This window comes from Zalophus californianus, chromosome 2 (genome assembly GCF_009762305.2).
Source record: "Zalophus californianus isolate mZalCal1 chromosome 2, mZalCal1.pri.v2, whole genome shotgun sequence".
Taxonomy (NCBI): Eukaryota; Metazoa; Chordata; class Mammalia; order Carnivora; family Otariidae; genus Zalophus; species Zalophus californianus.
The window spans coordinates 125,152,475-125,180,277 of NC_045596.1; the positions used below are offsets into that span (position 1 = coordinate 125,152,475).

A 27,803-nucleotide genomic window follows, 5' to 3' on the forward strand; every position below is an offset into this window, starting at 1 on the left:
AAATGGAATGATTCCTGAATATCAGCTTCAATATAGGAATGATAAAGACAAGAAAATATTTATGCCACATAAAATCTCTTTAAAAGATGATGACACTAGGGAATCTGTCAATCTTCTTGACAGAAGTCACTAATGCCTTAGTATCGTATGATTCTAGTTTTGCTAACCATACAGTATAGACATTTTTATGCTTTAATCAACATTTCTGATTCCATCTTTGTTATTGAAGCGGCCCAATTTAAACAGCAAGTTAACAATACTGAATAAAAAGTGCTGAACAAACTTACTTTGTCAAAACCTTAATTAGAAGTGCAATCTGACTACAAAACCAGGCTGAGAAGCAAACTGACAACTCATCTTCCCCTCAATCATGAGCAACTGTACACATATTACCTTACAGTCAGGAAAAGAAAAGCTTCTTTTATCCTGTGATAAACAAACACACGTACAGGCATACTTTGGAGATATTAGCAGATTCAACTCAAGACCACCACAATACAGTGAATACCAAAAAGTGAATACTCCAATGAAGTGAGTCAAATGAATTTGTTGGTTTCCCAGTGCACATAAAAGTTATATTTACACTATAGTGTTGTCTATTAAGTGTACCATAGCATTATGTCTAAAAAAAACCAATGTGCATACCTTAATTTAAAAATAATTTATTGCTTAAAAAATGCTAACCATCATCTGAGGTTTCAGTGAGTTGTAATCTTTGCTGGTGGAGGGGTTCACCTCGATGTTGATGGCTGCTGACTGATCAGGGTGGTGGCTGCTGAAGGTTGGAGTGGCTGAGGCAATTTCTTAAAACAAGACAGTGATAAAATTTTTCATATCGATTGAATCTTCCTTTCATGAATGATTTCTCTGTAGCACATGGTGCCATTTGATAGCATTTTACCCACAGCAGAACTTCATTCAAAATTGGAGTCAATCTTTTCAAACTCTGTTGCTACTTTGTTAACTAAGTTTATGTAACATTCTAAATTCTTTGCTGTCATTTCATCCATATCTTCATAATATCTCCACCAGGATTAGATTCCATTTCAAGAAAACACTTTCTTTGCTCACCCATAAGAAGCAACTTCTCATCTGTTCAAGTTTTACCATGAGATTGCAACAGTTCAGTCACAACTTCAGGCTCTACTTCTAATTTTAGTTTTCTTTCTATTTCCACCACACCTGCAGTTACTTCCCCCACTGGAGTCTTGAATCCCCAAAGTCATGCAGGAGGGTTGGAATCAACTTCTTCTAAACCCCTGTTTATGTCAACATCTTGACTTCCCATGAATCACAAATGTGGCTAATGGCACCTAGAATGGTGAATCCTTACAGAATGTTTTCAATTGACTTTGCCCAGATCCACCAGAGGAATCACTATCTGTGACAGCTACAGCCTTACAACATGCAATTCTTAAATAATAACACTTAAAAGTCTAAATTACTCCTTGACCCATGGGCTGTAGAAGAGACGTTGTATTAGCAGTCATGAAAACAACATTAATCTCATTGTCCATCTCCATCAGAGCTCTTGGATGATCAAGTGCATTGTCAATATTTTGAAAAGAATCTTTATTTCTGAGCAATAAGTTTCAACAGTGGGCTTAAACTATTTAGTAAACCCTGCTATAAACAGATGTTCTGTTATCCAAGATTTATTGTTCCATTTATAGATCACAGGCAGAGTTGATTTAACATAATTGCTAAGGATCCTAAGATTTTTGGAATGGTAAATGAGCACTGTCTTCAACTTAAACTCATCAGTTGCATTCACCCCTAACAAGAGAGTCAGCCTGTCCTTTGAAGTTTTGAAGCCAGATAGTGACTTCTCTCTAGCTATGAAAGTCCAAGACGGCATCCTTTTCCTTAGAAGACTGTTTCATATACAATGAAAATCTATTATTCATTGTAGCCACCTTCAAGAATTTTCTTAGCTGGACTTTCTGGATAACCACTGCAGCTTCTCCATCAGCATGTGCTACTTTATCTTGCACTTTTCTGTTACGGAGATGGCTTCTTTCCATGAACCAACCTCTGCTAGCTTCTAACTTCTCTTCTGTAGCTTCTTCTCCTCTCTTAGCCTTCACAGAATTGAAGAGATTTAGGGCTTTGCCCTTGCTAGATTAGGCTTTGGCTTAAGGGAATGTTGTGATTGGTTTGATCTTCTATCCAGACCACTCCAACTCTCTCCATATCAGCAATAAGACTGTTTTGCTTCCTTATCATTCATGTGTTCACTGGAGTAGCACTTCTAATTTCCTTCAAGAACATTTCCTTTGCACTCACAACTTGGCTGTTTGGCACAAGAGGCCTACCTTTCAACTTATCTGGGCTTTTGACATGCATTCCTCACTAAGCTTAATCATTTCTAGCCTTTAGCTTAAAGTGAGGAATGTGCGACCCTTCCCTTCACTTGAACACTTAGAGGCCATTGCAGGGTTATTGATGGGCCCAACTTCACTACTGTTGTGACTCAGGAAATAGAGAGGCCTGAGGAGAGGAGACAGATAGGGGAATAGCCAGTTGGTGGAGCAGTCAGAACACACACATTTATGGATTAAGCTTGTCATCCATATGGGTGTGGTTTGTGGTGCCCCAAAACAATTACGGTAGTAAAAAAAATCACTGATCACAGAATCATAACAAATATAATGATGATGAAAAAGTTTAAAATATTGCAAAAATTACCAAAATATGACACAGACACACAAAGTGGGCAAATGCTTTTGGAAAAATGTTGCCACTGGACTTGCTCAACACAGGGTTGCCACAAACCTTCATTTTGAAAAAAAAAAAAGCTACTATTTGCAAAGTGCAATAAAGTGAAGCACAGCAAAACAAAGCATGCCTGTAATTCTCTCTAGACTAATCTCTAAAAGAAATAGAAATTTAGAAAAGCTGTATGTATGAAAATATCCATCATAATTTCATTTATGATGGGAGAAATCCAGAAACAAATATCTAAGTAAATTGTGTTATATCCAATGATAAATTATGAGGTCATAAAAGTGATGTTTATGAAGATTATGTAATAACTTAAGAAAATGCTTACAATTCCAAAAAATGGTATTAAGAGAATGAAAACATTAAATTATATGCATTATATGATTGCAACATTATTTTTTAAGTGACATATATAAATAAGGCCAGAAAGAAACATGCCAAAATATTATTAGTGACTGTATTAATGCAGTGGTTCTGAATCAACGGTGGCATCTAAGAAATATTTTCAAGGAACTCCTGCTTAGGGCCTGTCCTTATAGATTCTGATTCATCTCCTCCAATAAAATGAAAATCCATGATTAAATGCAACGTTGTAAAGAAAACCTTAGGTTTAAAGAAAAACGATTACAGTTGACCACCAAACAAATGAGTTTGAACTGTGCAGGTCCACTTACATGTGGATTTTTTTATGATACAGTACCGTACTGTAAATGTATTTTCCTTATGATTTGCTTAATAACATTTTCTTTTCTCCAGGTGAATTTATCGTAAGAATACGGTATATAATAGATATACAAAATATGTGTCAGTTGACTTTTTATTATCCGTAAGGCTTCTGATCAACAGTGGGCTATTAGTACTTAAGTTTTGGGGGAGTCAAAACTTATATGCAAATTTTTTATTGTGTGGGAGTTTGAAATGCCTAACCCCCATGTTGTCCAACAGTCAACTGTATTTGTTTTTTGTTTTCTATTTTGTTCAGATTTTCTGAAATAGACTGATGTGCACTGTACAACATAAAAGAAACATATAATAATTAAATCCATTAATAGCAATAGTAGCTGCAATTTTTTATTAAACATTTGCTTCAGATATACTTTCTCCTTTAACCATCAAAATAATTTTATTGGATAAATGTTAGTAGCTTGATTTTATACATTGATGCAAAAGAAATTAGCTTACTTCTGAAGATCATGAAGCTATAATTAGCAGTCAGAATTCAAAGCCCTTCTTACCTTGTATGTGATAAAATCAAAAGAGAACAAAATCGTCATGACTTCAGAAGGGTTGGCCTTGGAAATCCCCAATCCCCAGTTGGTTAGGATGATTTGGGTGACTGGCTTTAGGTTTTTCTTCTTTTGTGTGTTTCAGCAGTATTGAAAAGATACAACCATATCACATATACTGAGATGGGGGAAGAGCATCGTGGCCATCAAATATATGGAGGCCAAGTAACTTCTGATGAGAGAATCAGTAGGAACTGTCCTTTGTTTACCCTCTAAGTGTAATTTTAAAATTCATCTTCTTTCACAATGTCTTAACACAATTCTGATAGGGAGAAAATTCTCATTTTTACAGATTCTTACCACTAAAGAGTCTCTATAAAACTCTTCTAGAAAATCTTTATGAAGATAAAAATGTGAGTCATTAGAGGCTAGATAGATAATAAAGCCAGTTTTCAGCACTGAAGAGACTACCTGCTTGGTCCTCAGGCTGCCACCTCCTACTAAAGTCACCCTAAGAAAGCTTGAGAGAAAGACCAGGGCTGGCTGTGTAGCTGAATTTGACTTTTTCACTTGAAGTTTGACAAATCTATGACCAAGGTATGAAATCAAATAGTTTTCAGTGAGAGAAGAAATCATTAAGCAAGATTACATGTGAGAAAAGATACAATAAGTTAATTAGTAAGTTAATCATGTCTGAACATTTAGACACTGGGCTTGGCAAGCATTTGAACAGGGAATTTCCTTTCAACTGGTAATGCTTATAGGGTAATATATATTAAACACTAAATCAATTTTAGAGTTTGGTTCAGATATTGCTACTAATTAGTTTTGGCTGATACTGAAGTATTTTGTATGCTCCATTTATAAAAGCACTGCTTGCCCGTCTGTTCATAGGTTGAAAGTGATTAAAGGATACTTATTTTGGCTGTTGTAAAAGCCAAATACTTTTTAAGCTGCAAATATGTGACAAAACCGGTTAAGGTTGCCAAGTTCAGAAATATATTAAAAGAGATTTGTGACGCCTCCCTCCCCCAATTCCTCTTCCAACCTGCATTATCGAAAAGTAAATATCACTGTTTTCCTGATTAGACTAGCATGCCTCTTTGTCCAAATGCTTTGCAATTTGGTTATAATTTTCACAATTTACCCTGATTTGGATCCTCTGCTACCAAGCTGTGTTGGGGGCTTTCATTTCCTGTATGTGCAGCCTTGAAGTAGAAACATGTGATGCCCTCGTGCTTTGAATGCCAGATTTGAAAGCAATGTGGGTAACGAGAGAAATAAGTTTGCAGCCTACTTTAATCCCCCACATGAGGTCTGTTCAGTTTGAAAACAATGCATTAAGTTCAGCATGGAGTTTTTTTTTTTTTAAAGGAAAGAAAGAAAGAAAGAAAGAAAGAAAGAAAGAAAGAAAGAAAGAAAGAAAGAAAGAAAGAAAGAAAGAAAGAAAGAAAGAAAGAAAGAGAGAGAAAAGAAAGAAAGAAAGAAAGAAAGAAAGAAAGAAAGAAAGAAAGAAAGAAAGAAAGAAAGAAAGAAAGAAAGAAAGGAAGGAAGGAAGGAAGGAAGGAAGGAAGGAAGGAAGGAAGGAAGGAAGGAAGGAAGGAAGGAAGGAAGGAAGGAAGGAAGGAAGAAAGGAAGGAAGGAAGGAAGGAAGATTTTTAAGATCAGGGATGCACTACATTTCTGTGAATAATATAGTCTTAATGCTATTTAATACTCCATTTCCAAATCTTCCCAAGGGGTTTAGTACTTCATGCTAGCAAAACCTGTACATTTTGGAAATCAGAGCAGGGGTCCTAGAACTTTTAAAAATAAGATGCAATCTCCTGAAGTGGAAGATAATACCACTTTAATTCGGGCAAAATGTTTAGTTTCAATATCTGAATGAAATGCCTTTCCTTCTGTTCCTTATACACTCCTTTTGAATCTTGATCACTCCTCATGATGTCAGCCTGCCTGACCCCCCTCAAAAAAAAACCCAAATGGCCTCCTATTTTTGGCTGCTCCCAGTTCCACAGCAATCTCTTTAACTAGATCATATTAAAGGGTGGAGGTCAATATTCTATTGAAAGCCTCTAGGGGTATTTGCTTTAAACAATTTACTACCTGAAGTTGTCTAACTAATACCTATCCAGAAATGCAAGTGATATAATGAGCTGGGAGGATTTCCTCTCCCTGCCCCCTCTCACACCTGATTTTCCCCTAAAGGAAATCTCCCAGCCTATTAGGTCATATCCATGGAAAGATGGGTTTTGTTATTACTGCTGCTGCTGCTTCGTTTCAATTTATCAACAGCTTTTCCTCAAAACAATTTAGAAATATCTAAATTCCAAATTCAGTTCAAAAAACACAATTATTCTCTCCCTCACATACAAACATTTTGGAGGAGCACTATTTATTGTGAATTAAAATGACGTTGTCATTTTACATAGTAAAAAAAAAACAAAAGTAGACAGGAAATGCTATTTTTCTTCAAATTTAATTGATTCTGATTTTATGGTCAAGGTAATCTATGATGAATTTTCAGGGAATTCTCTGTAATACAAACATTTAAAATGCCTTTTTACTGTGCCTACATGTTTTATCTGTAGGGCACTGTAAAAAATTACCCTAAGGATGCCTGAAATGACTAGGATGTTCGTGCCAAAAGTGTAAGAGGAGCTGATTTTTTTCTGTGGCACAGTGACCAGCGTTGTCCATTTTTCATGAACTTATCTACGAAATAGGGAACGTGAATTGTCCACTCTTCCTCCCAATACAGTAATTTGCTTATTCCTCTCAGGGCAGCCCTCGGCTCCTGACCCAAACTTTAGTGGGTCATGGAGGAGAGCTGACTCTACCTGCTGCCATCTGTCTCCCTCACCTCTGCTAAAAAGGGCAGGCATTGAAGACTGGTGCCTGTTCACAGATCCCTTGTCCCTGGAAGAGAATTCAGGGGACTCTAGAAACATTTTCTGAGATCACTCTCAATATTTCAGTCCCAACCACATGTGTGTTTTAGGGACTGTCATGGAATTCAGAGACCCTCATGCAGGCACACACAGAGTGACGGTCAGACAGTGGTAGGTCAAATTCTCTGAGAGAAGCAGGAAATGTGCACTGTCTTCAGAGCAAGCTGGAGGAGAGAGAGAGGAGGGACTTTATAGCCCTCTCTCCCCATGCTTCTGCCCCTTACTCGCCCTCAGTGAATTCTTTCATGGAAAAGTAACTGAAAGTCTGATTTTCCCTGTTAGAGACATTCATTCATGTTCATTTTACTTGTGGGCAGGATTACTGTGATTTAGAGATGAGGATTTATGTGTGTTTCTCCTCCCAGGATTCTGCTTGTTGCTCCTCCGACATTTTCATTCTGATTCTATGTAGGAATCACAGCTTCACAGGGCCTTGCCCTTTCTTCAAGTCCAGCCATTCTTTTTCCCAGGTACTGATTCTATGTAGTCAGTTTCTTCCTCGCTCATTGCTGCATCCTCCAGCAGATACCGATGGAATTATGAATATCCCATGCATGTGAAAGGGCCAAGTAAACTCAAGACTTTTCTAGGGTCTCAGCCATCTCTGTTCCAGGGAAGAAAAGCATAAGTGCCCAATTCAGCCTGTAGCTTAAGCCAACATGCTCCAACTCTGTTTTACCAGAGAATCCAGCTATCAGAGCTTCATTGCTTCACATCTTCTTTGGTCTGCCTATTGATGTGGTGCTTTTCCATCCAGTTGGGCGAGATTGAAAAAAACCAGATGGTGCTAGCCTAATGATCTTTGGTGACTCTAACCGATGCTGGATTCTGGACACGTTCAGAGATCTAGGCTGCCAATGGTCCACCACCAGCCTTGCTCCTGCTTCAGTGTACAGCTTTCTTGAGTAGAACCCTTACCCAGGAGAATAAGTAATACAAGGAAGACACCAAAGCTCCACAATTAACTACTAAGAGGAAGTTTCAAAATTCTTGGCAATAGTCATAAGCAAGGGGCCACCAGCTCCCGAAGATTCAGAGTCAAGTAGACGATCTAAAAGCCAGGGAAACAGTCATAGCCAGGAAAGCCAGAGCAGGTGGAGAATCGGCACAAAGGACAAACGAAGCACCATAAAATGGTATCAAGGAAAAGAAATTGAGAATTGAAGCAATTATTTGACCTAGACTTAGATACTTTTATCCTCTTCTGACACTACAAAAGAACAATTCTGAGGAAGGCAGGCCTGGAATAGTGAACGTGCAGCTATATGATAATACTTGACTTCAAGGTGTGTGAGTTTGGAGATAGTAGCGATTCCCAGGACATACAATCTCTTTCCCCATATTTCTTTGCATCACAAGGTTATGGCACTGAAGCACCATCAAGGTGATTCACCATAGCTCTCTCTATTAACTCGATAACCCTAACAAAAAGCAACTATGTCATCCTTGGCATTGACAGAGCTGGGAGTCAAGGTGAACATTGGACATAGTCAAATATGCCCCCTAGCTTGCTACTCAAAGTGTGGTCTGAGGACCAGTGGCATTGGCATCACTTGGTGCTTACTAGAACTGCAGTATCTCGGGCTGTGCTGATTCTATGCTGCTCAGGAAGAATGACCATCAGACTGAAAAGGAAAGAACAAATACTCACAGGAGAGAACTGAAGCTCAAACCAAGAAAACATCTCAGAAAACAAAACTGAAGCTGCTCTTAGTTTGTTAAATTTTCTGGGCTCAGGCAAATAATTTTCCAGATTCATCTGTCGATCTTCTGTCTTTGAGAAACTGGACAATGAATGTGATATGAGAATTCTGGAGAATGAGTAAATGTCTTCACTTTCAGAGAGGAAAGAGTATAAAAATTACAAAGTATGGACAAGTAAGTAACTATGGACCAGATTTTATCAGTTATCAATTGAATGGTATGTAATTAAAGCAGTAATGGTACCAAGAGCCAGAATGTGCATAAAAACAATGTCAAGCCAACTTGAATTTATTTCTTTTATTTAATTTTAATTTTATTATTATTCTTGTTTTGTTTTTTACTGGATTACTCTACCAGGGAATGATTTGTGATGTTTCCAAATGTCAGGAACGCAATTTTCAAGGTTCTCATAAAATCTTTGTAAACCAGGTAGAGAAATATAAGCTGATTGGGAGGTTTTGGATGATAGGATGGACAGTATCATTACTAGCTGAGATAGGGAATAAACGAGAGAAGATTTAGAGAGGGGAATACATAATTATTTCAGTTTTGAGGGATGGCTATCGGATATTCCAGTAAAGATACCAGTAAGCAGTAGAAAACTTGAAATAGAAGCTACAAATGGCTAGAAAGGGAAGAAAATTCATGAGAAGATAGAGAAAAGACCAAAAAAATGTAATTCATGCATTGAACAAATATTCATTCATTCATTCATTCATTCATTCATTCATTCAGTGTAAGATGCTCTTCTAGCACTGAGAACACACTAGTAAATAAAACAGAAAATTCCCTGCCCACATTGGGCTTATATTCTAATGGGAAGGACAAACAGTAATCACAGTAAACAACTTAACTACCCAGTATGTTAGGAGGTAATATTTGCTATGATTTAAAAAATAAATAAAGCAGGGAAGGCAGTTAGGGAGTGCTAGCAGGGGTGGAAGATAAAATTTTAAGTGTGTATCATGGCAGGTGTGGGATTCTTGAAAAGGTATTATGTGAGCTAATTATCTTAGGCAAATGTGACAAGGAGCTAAATCTAGTGTTGGAATGCAATAGCTTTACTTACAAAGCTCTGCAATTGGTTAATATATATAATTGTACAAATAATTCTTCTTGGACCTATGAAAATGGTTAGGTACATTTCCTCCCTCATTACTTTATAGTTATCTCTGGGTCTATCACCCCTCTATACTCTGAATTCCTGAAGAGCAACAACTTTTCTTTATGTGCTTGGCAATATATAGTGAAGAAAAGAGGGGTAGAGAAAGAGAAGAAAGGAGGGACAAAAGGAGAACCAAATGGAGATACATTCGAATATCTAGGGTTAGGGTCTGCTTGTTTAGGGTTTGGTTTTTGGGTTTTTTTCTTCAGAATTAAATCAATGTAAGTACTGCCCTTAAGAAACTGTCCACCAAAAGTGACATAATGGGCTTCATACATTGATCCACAGTGTTGACAGTTTGGTCCCACTCTAGATTGCATAGATAGAATTACATCTGAAATACTATATTTTTTCCTAAGCAACATATTGTAAAAGGGATACTTTTGAGAGTGGTTCCATACCTCTGTTTTATACTTCCTTCTCTTTTGTAGAACTGCACTTCTTCCACTCATGTGACTCCTACATGATTTGTCCAGGGCTGATCATGTCCTCCATGTTGGAAGGTCAGTCAGAATAATCTGGGGGGCGGGGGCAGGGACGGGTGGGGGGGCGTATAATAAGAGACCTTTCCTTTTGGTAAGAGCAGGAAGTAAGTCAGTTGCAAATAGCTGGAAGCCAGCCATTTTCCTTAACACATGGGAAAAAAAGTCCATAGTAAGAGGTATTATATATATATATATATATATATATATATATATATATATATATATCTCGGGCTCCCTGCTCAGTGGGGAGTCTGCCTCTCCCCCTGACCTTCTTCCCTCTCATGCTCTCTCTCTACCATTCTCTCTCTCTCAATAAATAAATAAAAATCTTTTTAAAAAAATAAATAAATAAAGCCAAGCAGGAGCAAGCAGAGATTTCAAATAAATGAAAAGAGAGTACATCTTGAAGACATTACATTTGACCTCTGAACAACATGGGGGTTAGAGGCACTGACCCCCCGTGCAATAAAAAATTGAGTATAACTTTTGACTCCCCCAAAAAACTTAACTAGTAATAGCTTACTGTTGACTGGAAGCCTTACTGATCATATCCACAGTCAATTAACACATATTTTGTATGTTATATGTATCACATACTGTACTCTTATAATGAAGTAAGCTGGAAAAAATAAAATGTTACTAAGAAAATCAGAAGGAAGAGAAAATAGATTTATAGTAGTATACTTTTAAAGATCCTCATATAAGTGGACCCTTGCAGTCCAAACCCACATTGTTCAAGGGCCAACTGTACTTGAGTCTGTTGAACCAGCTGAGCCTGAGATGTTAAACAGATACAAAGAACATATGCCCCCCATACTCTACTCTCTTGGAATCTCCACTTATATGAGCATAAAGATTCAAGTATCATTTTGCTTAAACTAAATTGAATTACCATTCTAATGAAGATGTTGTAAAACCATTTTTTAATATATAAACTGAAGGGCTTAATCTAAAAAGAGAAGACGGATAAGTAGGGTGGTGGCTTCAAGAAGACAAAAATCCAGACCAAGGGGTTACCAGCTCAAGGGACATAGGTGATGAGCTTCACATGGAGAAGTGTCTGAAAACTTAAGCAGTCCTTAGAATTAAATGGGATGCCACTTGAACAGAAGCATTATGAGTCTCTGGATTTTTCAAGTAAAGGCTATGTAGGTACCACATGATAAAGATGCACACTTTGGATGGAGGGTTTCAGGAGAAAATCTTTAAGGTTCCTTAAACTCTGGGATTCTATTATTCTCAAAGGCAAAACCACAAGTGGAAGTATTGTTGGAGAAATATTATTCCCCATATTTTCATAAATGCTTAGGCTGAGTACTGACACAGAAAAAATCTGTTGGTGAAAGATATCTAACCATAAACAAGCTAATGTTACATTATTAGGTAACAAAATTTCCAAAGAGATCAAAGGCCAGTTATCAGGTGGTAATCTGTAAACTTGTGTTGAGATAAAAAAAGAGGATTTGACCCCTTCCAGGAAAAAATGGTAATGAACCATACAGTAATTTCAGAGTTATAAAGGAAGCGTTCAAGTACCCACCTAAATTTCCAGACTCTTAAATGTGAATTTCATACTTACATATGGCAATAAATGTATTAGATTCCATTATATCAAAAAAGAGAAAATTTAGAATAGTGCAATGTTATGTTTTAGTAACATTTTAGCTACTCATATCCTGTTGCTACTCTCCTTTTAGTTCCAGTATGCTACAAAATATTAAGGAAGAAGTATGTAATTATTCCACAACTATCTGGATGCTTAAAATCCTAAAGAATAAAAAAAAATAAGGAATTTAGGGGTTCCAAAATGGTATACTTTTTCATAGATGGTGTATTCAAATAATATTTTTATCACCCAGAATTGAAATAGATGCTAAAAAGGTGAAAGGCTGATGACCAGCCTCTGAACTTATTACAACTAGAAAGTTAATATTATGAATCAACAATAGGATGTTTTTCCTCTATGAATTAAAGATCTGTCAACTGTTCTGTTCTATACTTGCAAATCAGTCATTATTTTAAAAAACAGTTATGTGCTTTAGAAATTCAACAAAAGGAAAATTTATCACTGAGATCATATGAATCTGCAAGGGATTAACAGCTCACTGCAGAAAGACATCAAAAGAAAGTAAGTGTCTTATTCATGGAATACAATAGGTTATCTGAAGGAAGAAGATATTTGCCATATGGTTAGAGGTACTAAACAAATTCAAGTAGACCTCAAAGAAGACTGTTTATATAAAGAAAATCTCACAAAAAAATAAAAGTATAAGGTCATTGCAATAGTACAATAGATTACAATTGATATAGGTCCTGGCTCACAATTTTCGCTTAGATATTGAGAATGGATTCTGTGTATGCGGATGCATTATTTCCCTTTACCTAATAATATAAACTGCATTTGATACTTTACATTAAAAGTACCATATAAAAATAAGAGAAAATAGGTCAAGCATCAAAAGTTAATGAAAAGAATTTTTAAAAGATTGTGGTAGAAGATAAGATCTCATTGCAAAATATCATTCAATCTTTACCTTTACTGAGGTAAAAAAATAAACATATAAACATAATTCATGTACAAATTACATTTTTTAAACTAAAAATTAAGAGTTACATTATTTGTCTTTAATTCTTTCTGGTTTAGAAAGAATTGAACTGAGTTTGCTTGGCTTTCTTTGAAATGATTAACTCAACCTTCCCTTAATAATGGTTTCAGGTTTTCTCAACCATAGTTTAATCTTATGGATTTCTACCAATCTTCCGAAACTTAAGAGAGTTTCTTTTTTATTATTATGTTATGTTAATCACCATACATCACATCATTAGGGTTTTTTTTATAATTTTTATTGTTATGTTAATCACCATACATTACATCATTAGTTTTTGATGTAGTGTTCCATGATTCATTGTTTTCGCATAACACCCAGTGCTCCATGCAGAACGTGCCCCCCTTAATACCCACCACCAGGCCAATCCCCTCCCCTCGAGAACCCTCAGTTTGTTTTTCAGAATCCATAGTCTCTCATGGGTCTCCCCCTCCGATTTCCCCCCTTCATTCTTCCCCTCCTACTATCTTCTTCTTTTTTTTTTAACATATAATGTATTATTTGTTTCAGAGGTACATGTCTGTGATTCAACAGTCTTACACAATTCACAGCGCTCACCATAGCACATACCCTCCCCAATGTCTATCACCCAGCCACCCCATCCCTCCCATACCCCCACCACTCCAGCAACCCTCAGTTTGTTTCCTGAGATTAAGAATTCCTCATATCAGTGAGGTCATACAATCTCAAAATTTATCATTTAAACTGAAATACTGAAGTAATAGAAACCATTCAGAAATCAAACAATTTTATAAATGTTCATCTATGAAAATTATATTCTAGGAATGTTGGGCAAGGATGTGTATGAAATGAATATTTACAGCAGAAATAGAAAATCAAGGCAATAAGATCACCTCTTTTTCATAAAAATACACAAATATATATATATATTTAAGAACCCCAAAATAAAAGCAAGTAGCCACTTTTTGTAGTCTACAACCTACTAAATTCAACCTAAATATACTGGATTTGAGGATTACAGCTCCTTGTTTAGTAATAAGGCTAATTAAAAGTCTTAGTACACCTGTACACATATTTGTATAGGCAAATGTACCTAAGTACTACCATGCCATCTTTTCTTCTCCTTCTAAATTTTGAGATCTTCACAGTTGAAAAACCAGGGAGATAAGACCAAGAAAAAAAAATAGAAATCTGAAAACTTGTCTTTTAGGCTTATGATCATTGAAGATTAGGACAGAAATGATCATGATTCTGCTTTATCAACCTTATCATTTATCTATGTGAGGCAACAGGTTTCATTCCCTCCCGAGAATAGGAGTGGATGCACAAATTTACCATGACTCCAAATCCAGTTCAGCAGCAGCATTTTTAGTTACCTTAACTTCCTTGCCCCACCCTTTAACAGACAAGGGAGTGTCTCCTTAAAAAATACTGCTGAGTAGGTGCATAAACCAGTCCTATATGCCAAATGTAGAGGGTTCCTGCAAAGCTTGTGGGTATGTGTGAATGAATTCCATCATTTTTTCTTTTTTTCTGTAACTAAGAAGAGAAAGGGAAAAAACAAATCTCTTGTATTTACTGTAGCCTGGCAGTGGCAATATATGTGTGACATATTTTTACCCTTGAAATGCAAAAGTACTTTAGAAATTGGCCAGTACCTTATTGAAGTTGACTGATGACTGATGGAAGGTTATAATACACTCTGCCTCATACAGACTCTAAGGAAACCTCTAGCTGAAAATATATGGGAAATTCCTAACAAGAAAGATCCTTTAGGCCAAGCTTATAGGGTCCCAAACATTTGGATTTTAAAGTTTCATGGAATTTCTATGATATAAATGGTGCAAGATTTCAAATAAACAAGAAAATATTAACATTGTTTCACTTAGATATTTGCAATGAAATGTCTGTATGTGATGTATTTACAGTTTTATATTGCTCACCACTTTGCTTTATTTTCACATTGTTTCCCTCTCCCTGAGATTCTGTTCCAGTGATACTTTTTAATCACTGCAGCCACTGTAAGATTTGTTAACTCATGAAGTAAGGTTTCAGTCTACTTCTCTTAAGTAATCATCAGAAAGGATGTTAACATTTAATATACAAATGACATAAAGCAGCATGACTGGTAAGAATACTGAGACTTAAGAGTTGGATCCCAGTTACCAGTTCTGTTTTTTGTTTTGTTTTGTTTTGTTTTTACTTTTGTGACCTTGAAGAAGTCACTTAATCTTTCTGAATCTCAGTTTTCTCAACCAGAAATTAAAAGGATTAAAACAAAGACCTCTAAACTCCTTCAGCCATCATTCCCTAAAATGTTTAAGATATCCCTGCAAAAATTAGCTAGATAACCCTGCAAAACTCTGCCATAGCTCTTTATGCCTGCAACAGATGGTAGACCGTACAGGAAAATGTTTAGCATTCAGATTAGCTGGCTGGCTTCAGTAAAATAACTATAATAAACACTCATCTTTCAGACTGTACAATTTTTTAATCATTGAAAGAGCTGGACTAGATTTTAATTTAGTGACACCTATGAGGAAAAAAGACACCCCAGTCAAACTAACCAGGTAAAGAATATTTACAGGAAAAAGACTTATATAAGAAGTTCAACTGTTTTTAACACCATTAAGTAGTTATAAAAAACAGCCTTCTTTTCTTTAAAGCAAGTCTTTTTGTGGAACAGTTTTTGATAACAAATTCAATTTCTTTAATAGATATGGATTACCCAAATTTTCTATTTATTCTTGTGTCAGTATGGTATGTTATCTTTTTTCAAAGAATTTGTCCACTTCATCTTAGTTGTTGCCTTCATAGTAGGCATGAAGTTATTCACATCTCTTTCATTTTTAATATCAGAATTTGTGTTTTATCTCTTTTTCTTAATCAGTTTTGTTATAACCTTACAAAGTTTATTAATCTTTTCAAAGAACCAATTTTTTGCTTTGTTAACTTGCTATATTGTTTCTCTGTTGTTTATTTCATTGCTTTCTTATCTCTATAATGAATGTTATATGGGCACTGAAAAGAATATTCTAAGGTTGTTGACTGTAGTCTTCTATAAATGTCAACTAGGTCAAATTAGTTGGTGGCTTGTTCAAATCTGAGATACCACTATTTATTCTTTTTACTAATTTTCCTATTATTAAAAGAGGCATGGGAAAATTTTCCAGCCATAATTACGGAGTTGTCATCCATTTTACTCTTTAATCCTGTCAATTTTTGCTTTATTTATGTTGAATCTCTATTACTAAGGCATACACGCTTAGGATTATTATCTAATTTTAATGAATTGACCCTTTTACAATTACGAAGTGTCTGTCCTCTTTGTCTCTGGAAATAGTCCTCAAAGTCTACTTTGATGTTAATATAGCCACTTTAGCACTCTTCTGCTAGCTTTTTTCCATTGCTTATCTTTGACTATTCTTTTACTTCCAATTAATGTTTTTACATTCATCTTTTATGGAGAGCAGAGAGTTGGGTCTTGCTTTTTTATCCAGCCTGACGAGCTTTTATGTTTAAGTATACTGTTTATTCTGTATATTTAATATAAGTGTTGCTACAGTTGGGTTTAAGTCTACCATTTTCTATTTGCTGTTTATTCACTCAATATGTTCCACTTTCGTGTCTTCTTTTGGGTTAACTGAACAGTTTTTGTATTCCATTTTAGTTTCCATACTAACTTTTAGGTTTGTCTTTTTGTATTAGTGGTTGCTCAGGGAATTGTAATATGCATTCTTAACTTATCACACTCTACTTAGAATTAATACTGCTACACATAAAATGAAAGAAACTTGCAAGAGAATAACTCTATTTCTTTTGCTATTATTGTCACACATATTTGCATCTACCTAACTTATAAGTAAAATACTAATGTTATAATTTTGCCCTAAATGGTCAGTTTTAAAGAATTTTTTTTAAAAAAATATATTCTTTTATATTGATCAATATATATTTTCTATTTTCAGTCTCTTTATTTCTTCTTGTAGATTCAAATTCTTAACAGGTGTCATTTCCTTTCAGCATGAGGAACTTCCTTTAAACATTTATGAAGTGCAGATCAGCTGGCAATAAATTCTAATTTCTTTAACTGAAAATTGTTTTTTTCATCCTCAATGCTGTGAGATAGTTTCATTAGATACAGAATTATCAGCTGATAATATTTTTTCTTTTAGTACTTTAAATATATAATTTTATTGCCTTCTGTCCTCCATCATTTCTGATGAGAAGACATCCATCATTCTGAGAATTGTAACCCTCTGAATAATGTGTATTCCACCACCACCACCACCACCACCACCACCACCACACCCTCACCCCCCCGGTTATTTCAAAAGTTTTTTCTTTGCCTTTGATTCTCAACTCTGACTGTGCTGTGCCTACATGGGGTTTTTCTTGGATCTATCTTGCTTAGATGTGATGATCTTGGATATGTAAAGATGTTTTCCATTAAATTTAGGAAAAATTCAGCTATTATTTCTTCAACTATTTTTTCCTGCCTCTTTTTATTTCTCTTATCCTTTTAAGACTCCAGTTCATATATGGTAGTCCACTTGATATTAAATTATAGGTCAGTCAGGGTTTGTTCATTTTTATTCTAATTATGGTTTACTTTGCCTCAGACAAGTCTCTATAGATCTACAAGTTTACTGACCTTTTCTACTGTTCTTCCCAATATGCTGTTCAACACATCCAATGACATTTTCATAACAGATACTGTATTTCTCAGTTCCAGAATTTTTATTTGATTATTTTTTATAGTTTCTATTCCTACACTGGCACTCTCTGTTATTATGAATTTCTTTTCCTTTAGGTCCTTGAACATTTATAATAGCTGCTTTAAAGCTCTTGCCTGTTAATTCCAACATCTGGGATAACTTTTTCTTTGATGTAAGCCATATTTTCCTGTTTCTTCATGTCTAGTATTTTATTTATTGTATATATAACGTTGTACATTGTAGAGATTCTGGGTTCTGTTATTGTCCTTAAAAAAATGTTGAGTTTTTTAATTCTAGGTGGTGGCTGAATTACTGGTTTATCATCTTCAAATTGTCAAGGCTTGGTTTTATGTTTTTGTTCAGGCAAATCAATTTGTTTTGTCCTCAGTACTAAGGTGAATTCCTTACTCCGGCGAATAGTCTCCACTCTTAGGTGTTGGCCTTCTAAGACTTCCATGTAAAGACTGAGGTGTTCACTAAATCCCAATCACTTGGTAGGACTTAAACTCCAACTCTTGTCTCCTTCCATAGTGAGCAGCAAACTGCCTAGGCTTTAAGTTCCACAGATGTAATGAGTCTATTGTGTTCACTCTGTCCTTAAAACCTAAAATAGCAGGTGCTTGATGTTAATTATTAAATGAATAAACTATCAGTACTAAACTATATTTGGTGGATTGATAAATGAATGTATTACCAGTGAATAAGAAAACACAAGTGTGAAGCCTGTCCTTCTAAGAAACTTCACTGTTACCTTTCCACAGTCTCTTCTTTCCACCTCACTGTCTGATCTATCTCACAAAATCAATAGTTTTTCACAAAAGTTTGTCAACACATTTGCTACATATAGTAGCAAGGCAATCTAAAGAATCACTCACAGATTCATTGAAAGGTATGCTTTTAGCATAGTGAACTGTAGTATCCTGTTTCTAATACAAAAAACAGCTGAAGCATTGTATACAATACTGTCACACTGCTTTTCCCAGCTACTACATAGTAAGCTCCAGCCTCATCTACTGAATGATCATTAATATATTCAAAAAAGAAAAAGGATTTTTTTTTCTCCTTGCCTTAGCTGGATTAAATGGAAACACTGAAAATATTATGCTAAAAACTTGAGCTTTCAACAACATGCACTTCTTTACACCTAGATACTTAAGTCAAGATAAAACCCAAAACAAGCACATTAATTTATACTTTTCTGCTATCATATAAAGATACACCTGGAAAAAAAGAAAAGATATACCTGAGTCCTGGCTTTGGTCTTGGCTTTGGTTTGATAGGCTGTTGCTCTTTCTTCATTAAGGTTTTCTAGAATAAGAGAAAGAAGAATTGACTTAAGTAGGAAAACAACTTCATTGTGTGTAAATTTTAATTTCATTAATGTTCTATTATCAAAGGGAGAAAGAACAATTCCATTCTAATATATATTACAAACCTAAACACTGATGTAAATTGGTAAGTATACCATGAACAGAAATATCCAAAATGGAGTCAGGAATGTCAAGGGCCCTAAGATGTCAGGAGGCAGGAGACCACCGGGGAAATGCACGACCACACCTGGATGGGGAACATGAACTTTTAGACTGTGCCAACCACAAATTGCTACATTCTGTTGCAGTTCTCAGAATGAGGCTCACATCACTGAACTCCAGCTTAGCACCTGGTATAGTAACCTATCCTAAATAGACCAACATTAATTATTTTTAGCGACACCAGTCAGAGTTCTTGCAAAACAACTTATATAAGCCTGCAGTTTTGCCTTTGTATGCTCTGTCTTTGTCCTCCCTCCTTGGAGCATATTTTAGTTTCCTCCTGAATCTCTGTCTCCTGGGTTGGAATTCCTAAAGACCCCAAATAAACTTTTGGTTTGCTTTATAGCCTAAGTACTTTCCTGTTTGGCAATACTCAGAGGAGTATGACCATTGAATCCCCTCCAGCACCTTTTGGCACCCAGGAATACAATTCCTACTGATCATTCCAGTGAGCAAACATCCATACAAATCTATTACAGTTGAGAATTTATTTATTTACTTATGTGTCCTCTGTCTTATAAAAAGAGATTCAAGACAGCTTACAGAAAATACAGTACATATGAAAAAGGAAAATAAGAAAATCAGGTTAAAGGTAAAATATGGATAGAAAAATAATGTCAAATATTTTCCGGTATTACTTGATGTGTCACACAGATTTGGCTCTCAAATCCCTAGCTATCAAAATGTTATGGACTGAATTATGCCCCTCCAAAATTCACATATTGAAGCCCTAATCCCCAATGTGACTACATTTGGAAATAAGGTCTTGAGGTTAAATGAGGTCATAAGGGTGAAGTCCTAATCCAATAGAACTTGTGGCCTTATAAGGAGAGGAAGAGATGCCAGGCATATGTGTGCACAGAGAAAGGGCTATGTGAGGACAACCAAGAAGCAGCCATCTATGAACCAAGGAGAGAGGACTCAGGATAAACCAACTCTGCTACCATCTTGATCTTAGACTTCCAACCTCCAGAACTGTGAAAAAATTAATTTCTGTTCTACAAGCTACCCAGTCTGTGGTATTTTATTATGGCAGACCTGGCAAACTAATACAAAAAGTAACGAAGAAAACACAGTAGTTCTAACATTCATAATGTCTATAAGAGAAGCAAACTTCTTGTGAAAATTTCTTCCATGATCTTCCAAAAGAAGCCTAGTATAAAGTGATGGTCAGCTGCAGCAGCATCTATTCAACAATTACACCAGAGTGTTTAATGTGTTTTTTGTTTGTTTGTTTTTGTTTTTACAATCTTTCAATATCGGTCAACAGTAAAAAGAACAACTCAGGAAGATAATTCTACAAGACCTCAGAATAACTGGTCATTCCCTCTCTGGCCATTCAGTGTGATCCAAAGGTTAAGCTGATACCTAGAGGCATTGATGAATTGCATATCTACTTTATAACCCGCCATGACAGTTATTTTGCACAAAATAGCTTTTGAAAAAAATGGTCTCAGATAAGAAGAATTTAAGGTACTCTTGATAAATGAGGAAAAGGTTAATGGATTTTGGGTTGTTGATTTTGTCTTCCCCCTCAGACTCTATAATAAGTCAGGAATAGCAAACATATTGGTTATTGTTACATGGTATGCTCATGATACCACAAGGAAAATGCTTATTTTAGTTTTGCTTTTTAAGTTTCAAATTTGTGTTTAACTACTACTTGACAACTGAAGCAAAAGAAGTCTCTTATATAAAATCTCAAAATACATAAAGGATAAATATAAAGATGAAATGTGGAAGACAGTTGTGTTTGTACTGCAAAAATAGTATTAGGACATAAGAATGATTGTTTTTAAATATTTTAAACAAATTATAACTCTCTCTTTTAAAGTTAAATTCATTCTGTCTCATACTGCTCTCTCAGATACAATCTAACTTGTATATGTTAATTTGTATTTTATGCCATTCATTTTTTTAAGATCCAGGATTAACTTTTCTTCTATAATTATGTTAGAATGCCACAATAACCTTGAGAATTAGTTTGTAACATCTCTCAACTACTTGTTACTTTTAGAATTCCCTGGTGATGTTTTCATTTTCCCAAAGTAAACAATCATCCTCAGGAATAATACTGTACTTTAAAAAAGTTATGTGCAACATGTAGGTGATAATAAAACATGAAGCAGGACGTATATATTTTAAATGTTGCCCTCAAGATATCCCAAGACATGTATTCATGGCTACAAAAATACTAATTGACTATAAAAATTAACTTTATATTATATATATATATTAACCAATATATTTCATACTTTAGCACAAAACAATGTGCTTGGCTTGGAACACACAGTCTGTATGTGATACTACTATTTATGCTTGCCAACTTAATATTTTTTAACTGCTTCCTTCTTGGCCAGACTAACCAAATTGGCATGTTCTCCATGATGAAGGGTGTCAAATGTGAAGGCTGCTATGTAATACAGTCTCAGACAAACATTCTTGAGGATTTTTGTTACTAAGATATTCTCTGATTTTTTCCAGTTACTCTCTTGCAACTTCATTGAATTCACAATCCCCATTGTGTCCTCTCTTGGCATCTAACAGAATTAGAAACTGGTTTTTGTTTTGGATTTTTTTTGGGGGGAGGAGGGTGGTCTCTTTTTTGCAAAATCAGTAGTCCTTTTATTTAAGAAGTCCTATGGGATTTTTTTTATAAGTCTTAGTTTTCTACGTATTTATATATTTAAATTTCTAGTCCATTTTGCCTTACTGTTTCAACTCGATTCTCTCTCAAAATCTTTCCCCTTTCCACAGGTATTACCTGCTTCTTTAAATGACTTCAAGCTCTTAGTCACTTGACGACAATGCATCTGGAGTGACACATTCTAAATACTTGATGTAAAATGTAAGTCATTTGTTAAACTCTCATGTCAAACCTTTCAAAATTTTGTAACAACCTGTGTGTTATTTTTTCCAAACCATTTTTCAGACTCCTTTGCCCCACATATTTTCTCAAATACCACAATTTAACTGGTACCAAGCTTACTTCTGATAATTTACACACTTCTAGCTTCTTTTTAGAAGTAGTTGTCTAATCCATCAATTATCATCTTCTTTCCATATCTCATCTGGATTTTTTTTCCTTTTGACAATGCTGCTAATTTCTCTCACAGCATAATAATTAAATTCTTGATTAACCACAGATGAAATATGGAAGAAAGCCTCTCACTTTGGATATTAACTCTAAGACATATTTCTATATTACTGGTATTAGTGTGAATTCTAGAATATGTCTGCTATAAAAAGGTAATCTATAATTGGCATATTACGCCCCCATACTTACCCCAAATGCAGTTAAAGGGTATTTTCTAAGTAGCAAGGAATTTTCATAGTTTTAAACAGCTTTGTGACCCTACCAGAAGTATATATAAACACATCATTAAAGGTAAAATGAAAGGTTTGTTTAAAAGTAGGTAACTGTGAGGAAAAAAATCATTAATAGCATATACATATAAAATTATAATTATACATTAAAACATGTGAAATAAGCTGAAAATGTTTTTTTGCCAGGCTTGACTATTAACACTTATGTTTCCCCAGTAGAAGTCAGTCATGTCACTAGCACCTTCTGTGAAATAGCAATGAGCTACCTTCCTTACATTGCTCATGCTACTTGTATAAAAAGTGGTTTAAAGAGAAAAATGTCAATATCCTTGCACACATGCAGAACTAGAAGGCACCAAATACATCATTCTGGGATTTTTCACAAGTATTTTTGCATTATTAAATTTGAGAGCTTTCCCAAACACATACAAACCACAGGAGGGTTTTCAAGCCATAGAACCACCCATAGGAAGTTGTGATAGGCCAGGAAATCCACAAAGATTCCCAAAATCTTCTCATGGAGTCAGGAGCCTCCATTTTGGAAGATGGGTTTTTTTTCTTTTTTTAAAGATTTTATTTATTCATTTGAGACACAGAGATACAGAAAGAGAGCATGAGCAGGGGGAGGGGCAGAGGGAGAAGCAGGCTCTCTGCTAAGCCAGAATCCCGATGTGGGGCTCGATTCCAGGACCCTGGGATCATGACCTGAGCCGAAGGCAGATGCTCAATGACTGAGCCACCCAGGCGCCCCAATAAATATACTATAAGTGAAGTTTTCTGCAAACTTACCTGTACTAAAGGTATGTCTAAAGGATGCAGTTTAAGAAGAAAAATCATCCTATAGGTCTGAGATGCTAGATACAATGACAAATAAAAAAAAAAAGAAAGGGGGATAAGCATGTCGGTAAACCTAAACAATGAAGAATAAAACAAAATAACTGTGTCTAATTTGTGAGGTTAAAAAAAGAGAGGAAAAGTACTGGGGAAGATGGCAGAGTAGGAAAACCATGAGCTCATCCCATCCTACATTTAGGTAGGTATCATCCACATCCAGGTCAATAAACTGGAGAATGATCAAAGATGGGCAGAACCAACTCCACAACTAAATATAGAGAAGAAACTTCATCTGAAAGTTAGGAAGATCAAAAAGGCAGAGGGAGGCTGCCCACGGGAGGGAGGGAGCTGAATGCATGGAGAGGACAGGATCCTGGGGAAGACTAACCCCCTAATGTTTGGCTTTGATAACCAGATGGGTTGAATTCCAAGAGTTTGTAAAACCAGTGGGACTTGGAGCCTGGAGCTTTAAAAGTCTCCTGAATCAGCAGTGGGCAAGTGAGAAGGGAGAGTGATAGCTGGGTCCCTACTCTTAAAGAGACAGCTGCCTGCGTGGAGAAGCAGTTTGTACAACACCAGGGGCAAATGGGAGACAAATTTGTTCATACTGCTTTTGGAGTGTGTTGAGGAACTTCTCGAAAAATGAGGGAGCTGGCAGATGCCATTTTCCTCCCCCACCCTCCAGCATAAACACAGAGCCACCTGCAGGAGGCGGGGCTACACACACACTTGCTACTTAACCTGCTAGCATTGTGTCTGGCCCATGAGTTCTCCTGAGGAGTCCCACACTCCAAGACTGCTAGCATCAGCCCCCTGGCCTTAGCACAAATTTTGTTAAAGCTACGCACCCCACCCAGCTGCCCCAGGGCACAGCTGCCTCAGTGCACCCTGCTCAGCTACCCTGCAGAGTCCAGCCACGCATACCCCCAGCTACTGTGGTATGCCAGGCCCAGCTACACCAGCCAACATCATGCACCATACCAAGCCTCACACCCCTGGCCACCCCAGCCTGTAGCCCACAGCTGCCACACTGCTTTGGAGGATCAGGCAAATTTTGCTAACACCAGCTGTCTTGCTCCCAAGTTCGCTGGTGGGCACACTGCCTCAGAGCTGGCCTCCCTGAGCCCCACTAACACCACAGAGAGCAAGGAGAGCCCACAAAAGGCAGAGAGTCAGTGCAAACAACTGCACTGAAAGCAAAAGTGAATCAGACACAAGAGCAGGGCATCAGCAACAGATATAGGATATTCTCCTGAAGTGCCAGGTTCTGATGAACAGAATACACTGCATTGCAGGACACTACAGGACTTCTTTTTCATAAGGTCACTACTTTCAAGAACAGAAGACATGCCTGACTTTCTCACCACACAGAAACAGAAACATAGAGGCAGACAAAATGAGGAGAGAGAAATATTTAACCCAGATGAAAGAACAGAACAAGGCCACAGCCAGAAATCAAGCAAAACAGATATAAGTAACATGCCTGATAGATAACTTAAAGCAATGATCATAAGGATACTCACTGGACTTGAAAAAAGAGTGGAAGACATGAGTGAGACCCTTAACACATAGACAGGAATAACATAGCAGAGATCAAGAGCTGAATAAATGAAATGAAAAACATACCTGAAGGAATGAATAGCAGGATGGAAGAAGTAGAAGAATGCATTAGTGACATAGGAGATACAGTAATGGAAAGTAATCAAGCTGAACAAAAAACAGAAAAAAGAATTACACAAAATGAGAATAGACTTAGGGGACTCAGTGACTCCATCAAATATAGTAAGATTCATATTATAGGAGTCCCAAAAGAAGAGAGAGAATAATTGCTGAAAACTTCCCTAATTTGGGAAGGAAAGAGATATTCAGTTCTAGGAGGCACAGAGAACTCGCATCAAAATCAACAAAGCAGATCTACACCAAGACATATTGTAATTAAGTTAGCAAAACATAGTGTTAAAGAAAAAAATTTTGAAGAGCAAGACAAAAGAAGTCAGTAAATCACAAGAGAAAACCCATAAGGCTAGCAGGAAATTTCTCAACAGAAACTTGGCAAGCCAGAAGGGAGTGGCATGATCTATTCAATGAGCTGAATGGGGGAAAAAAATCTGCAGCCAAGAAATACTCTATCTGGCAAGGCTATCATTCAGAATAGAAAGAGAGATAAAGAGCTTCCCAGACAAACAAACACTAAAGGAGTTCATGACCACTAAACCAGCCCTGCAAGAAATATTAAAGGAGACTCTCTGAGTGGAAATTACAGACCAAAAGTGACACTATAAAAGTAAGAAACACAAAAGCAGTAAAAATGAATATTTCTATTAAAAAATCAATCAAGGAACTCACCAAAAATAGGATATAAAATATAATAACATATACCTAAAATGTAAGGAGGAGAAGAGAAAAGAATGGGTTCAAACTTAAGCGACCATCAACGTAATAGAGACTGCTAGATGCAGAAGATATTATCTACAAACCTAATTGTAACCATATATCAAAACCATTAATAAACATGCAAAGAATAAGAAAGAAATCCAGGGTGCCTGGGTGGCTCAGTTGGTTAAGCGACGGCCTTCGGCTCAGGTCATGATCCTGGAGTCTCGGGATCGAGTCCCTCATCGGGCTCCCTGCTCAGCAGGCAGTCTGCTTCCCCCTCTGACCCTCTTCCCTCTCGTGCTCTCTATCTCTCATTCTCTCTCTCTCTCAAATAAATAAATAAAATCTTTAAAAAAAAAAAGAAAGAAATCCAAATCTATCACTAAAGAAAATCAGCAAAATAAGAAAGACAGAAAGACAAGAAAGGATCAGAAAAAAATCTTCAGAAACGACCACAACACAAGCAATAAAATGGCAATAAATACAGACAAATCATAATTACTCTGAATGTAAATGAACTAAATGCTCCAATCTAAAGACATAGGGTGACAGAATGGATAAAAAAAACAAGTTCCATTAATATGCTGCCTATGAGACTCATTTTAGACGTAAAGACACCCGCAGATTGAAAGTGAAGGGATGGAGAAATATCTATAATGCAAATGGATGTCAAAAGAAAGCTGGAGCAGCAGTTGTTACATCAGACAACACAGACTTTAAAACAAAGACTGTAACAAGAAACAAAGAACGACAGTACATAGTAATAAAGACAACAATCCAACAAGATATAACAATTGTAACTATTTATGCACCTAACATAGGAGCACCCAAATACATAAAACATTTAGTAACAAAAATAAGGGAAGTAATCAATAATAATACAATCATACTAGGGGACTTTAACACCCCTCTTACATCAGTGGACACATCATCTAAACAGAAAATCAACAAGGAAACAATGACATAGAATGACACACTGGAGTACATGAATTTAACAGATTTATAGAACATTCCATCCCAGGCACCTGGGTGGCTCAGTCAGTTAAGTGTTGCCTTCAGGTCAGGTCATGATCTCAGGGTCCTGGGATTGAGCCCCACATCAGGCTCCCTGCTCAGCAGGAAGTCTGCTTCTCCCTCTCCCTCTACTTGCCACTCCCCCTGCTTGTGCTTTCTCTCCCTCTCTCTCTCTCTCTCTCTCTCTGTCAAATAAATAAATACAATCTTTTTTGTTAAAAAAAAAAGAACATTCTATCCTAAAACAGCAGAACACACATTCTTTTCAAGTGCACATGGAACATTCTCCCATAAAACCAGCCTTTTTCAAGAAGATCAAAATCATACTATGTATGTTTTCTGACCACAATGCTATGAAACTAGAAGTCAAGCACAAGAAAAAAATCTGGAAAGATCAAAAATACATGGAGGTTAAATGGGTGAATCAGGAAATCAAAGAAGAAATTAAAAAGTACATGGAAACAAATGAAAATGAAAAACAAAACAGTCAAAAATCTTTGGGATGCAGCAAAAGCCCTTCTAAGAGGGAAGTTTATAGCAATACAGGCCTATCTCAAGAAGCTAGAAAAATCTCAAATAAACAACCTGACCTTATACCTAAAGAAGTAAAAAAAGAACAAACAAAACCTAAAACCAGGAGAAGGAAGGAAATCATATAGATTAATGCAGAAATAGGGGCACCTGGGTGGCTCAATTGTTTAAGCATCTGACTCTTGATTTTGGCACAGGTCATTATCTCAGGGTCATGAGATTGAGCCCTGCATCAGGCTCTGCACTGAGCATGGACCCTGCTTAAGATTCTCTCTCTCTCCCTCTCCCCCTGCCCCCACTTCCCAAAAAAACCCAAACAAAACAAAACAAAACAAAACAAAATGGAACACATCAATGAAACCGGGAGCTGATTCTGTTAAAAAGCCATCAATAAAAATGATAAACCTCTAGCCAGACTTATCAAAAAAAAGAGAGAGAGAGAGAGAGAAGAGACTCAAAAAAAAAAAATAAAATCACAAATGAGTGAGGAGAAATATCAACGAATACCACAGAAATACAAATAACTGTAAGAGAATATTATGAAAAACTATATGTCAACAAAGTAGACAACCTAGAAGAAATGGATAAACTCCGAGAAGCGTATAAACTACCAAAACTGAAAGAGGAAAAAATAAAAAATTTGAGTAGA

The 27,803-nt window shown here is 36.2% G+C and overlaps 1 protein-coding gene across 3 annotated transcripts in view; it reads right to left on the reverse strand.

Moving 5' to 3' along the window:
* The window catches only part of IQCM (IQ motif containing M), a 453,243-nt gene that overhangs the window by 204,429 nt on the left and 221,011 nt on the right, over positions 1-27,803 (reverse strand). For all 3 annotated transcript variants that reach the window (XM_027599769.1, XM_027599770.2, XM_027599768.2), the window contains exon 9: positions 18,784-18,848. In XM_027599769.1, coding sequence (XP_027455570.1) covers positions 18,784-18,848 — 65 coding nt within the window. The remainder of the gene's footprint in view (positions 1-18,783; positions 18,849-27,803) is intronic.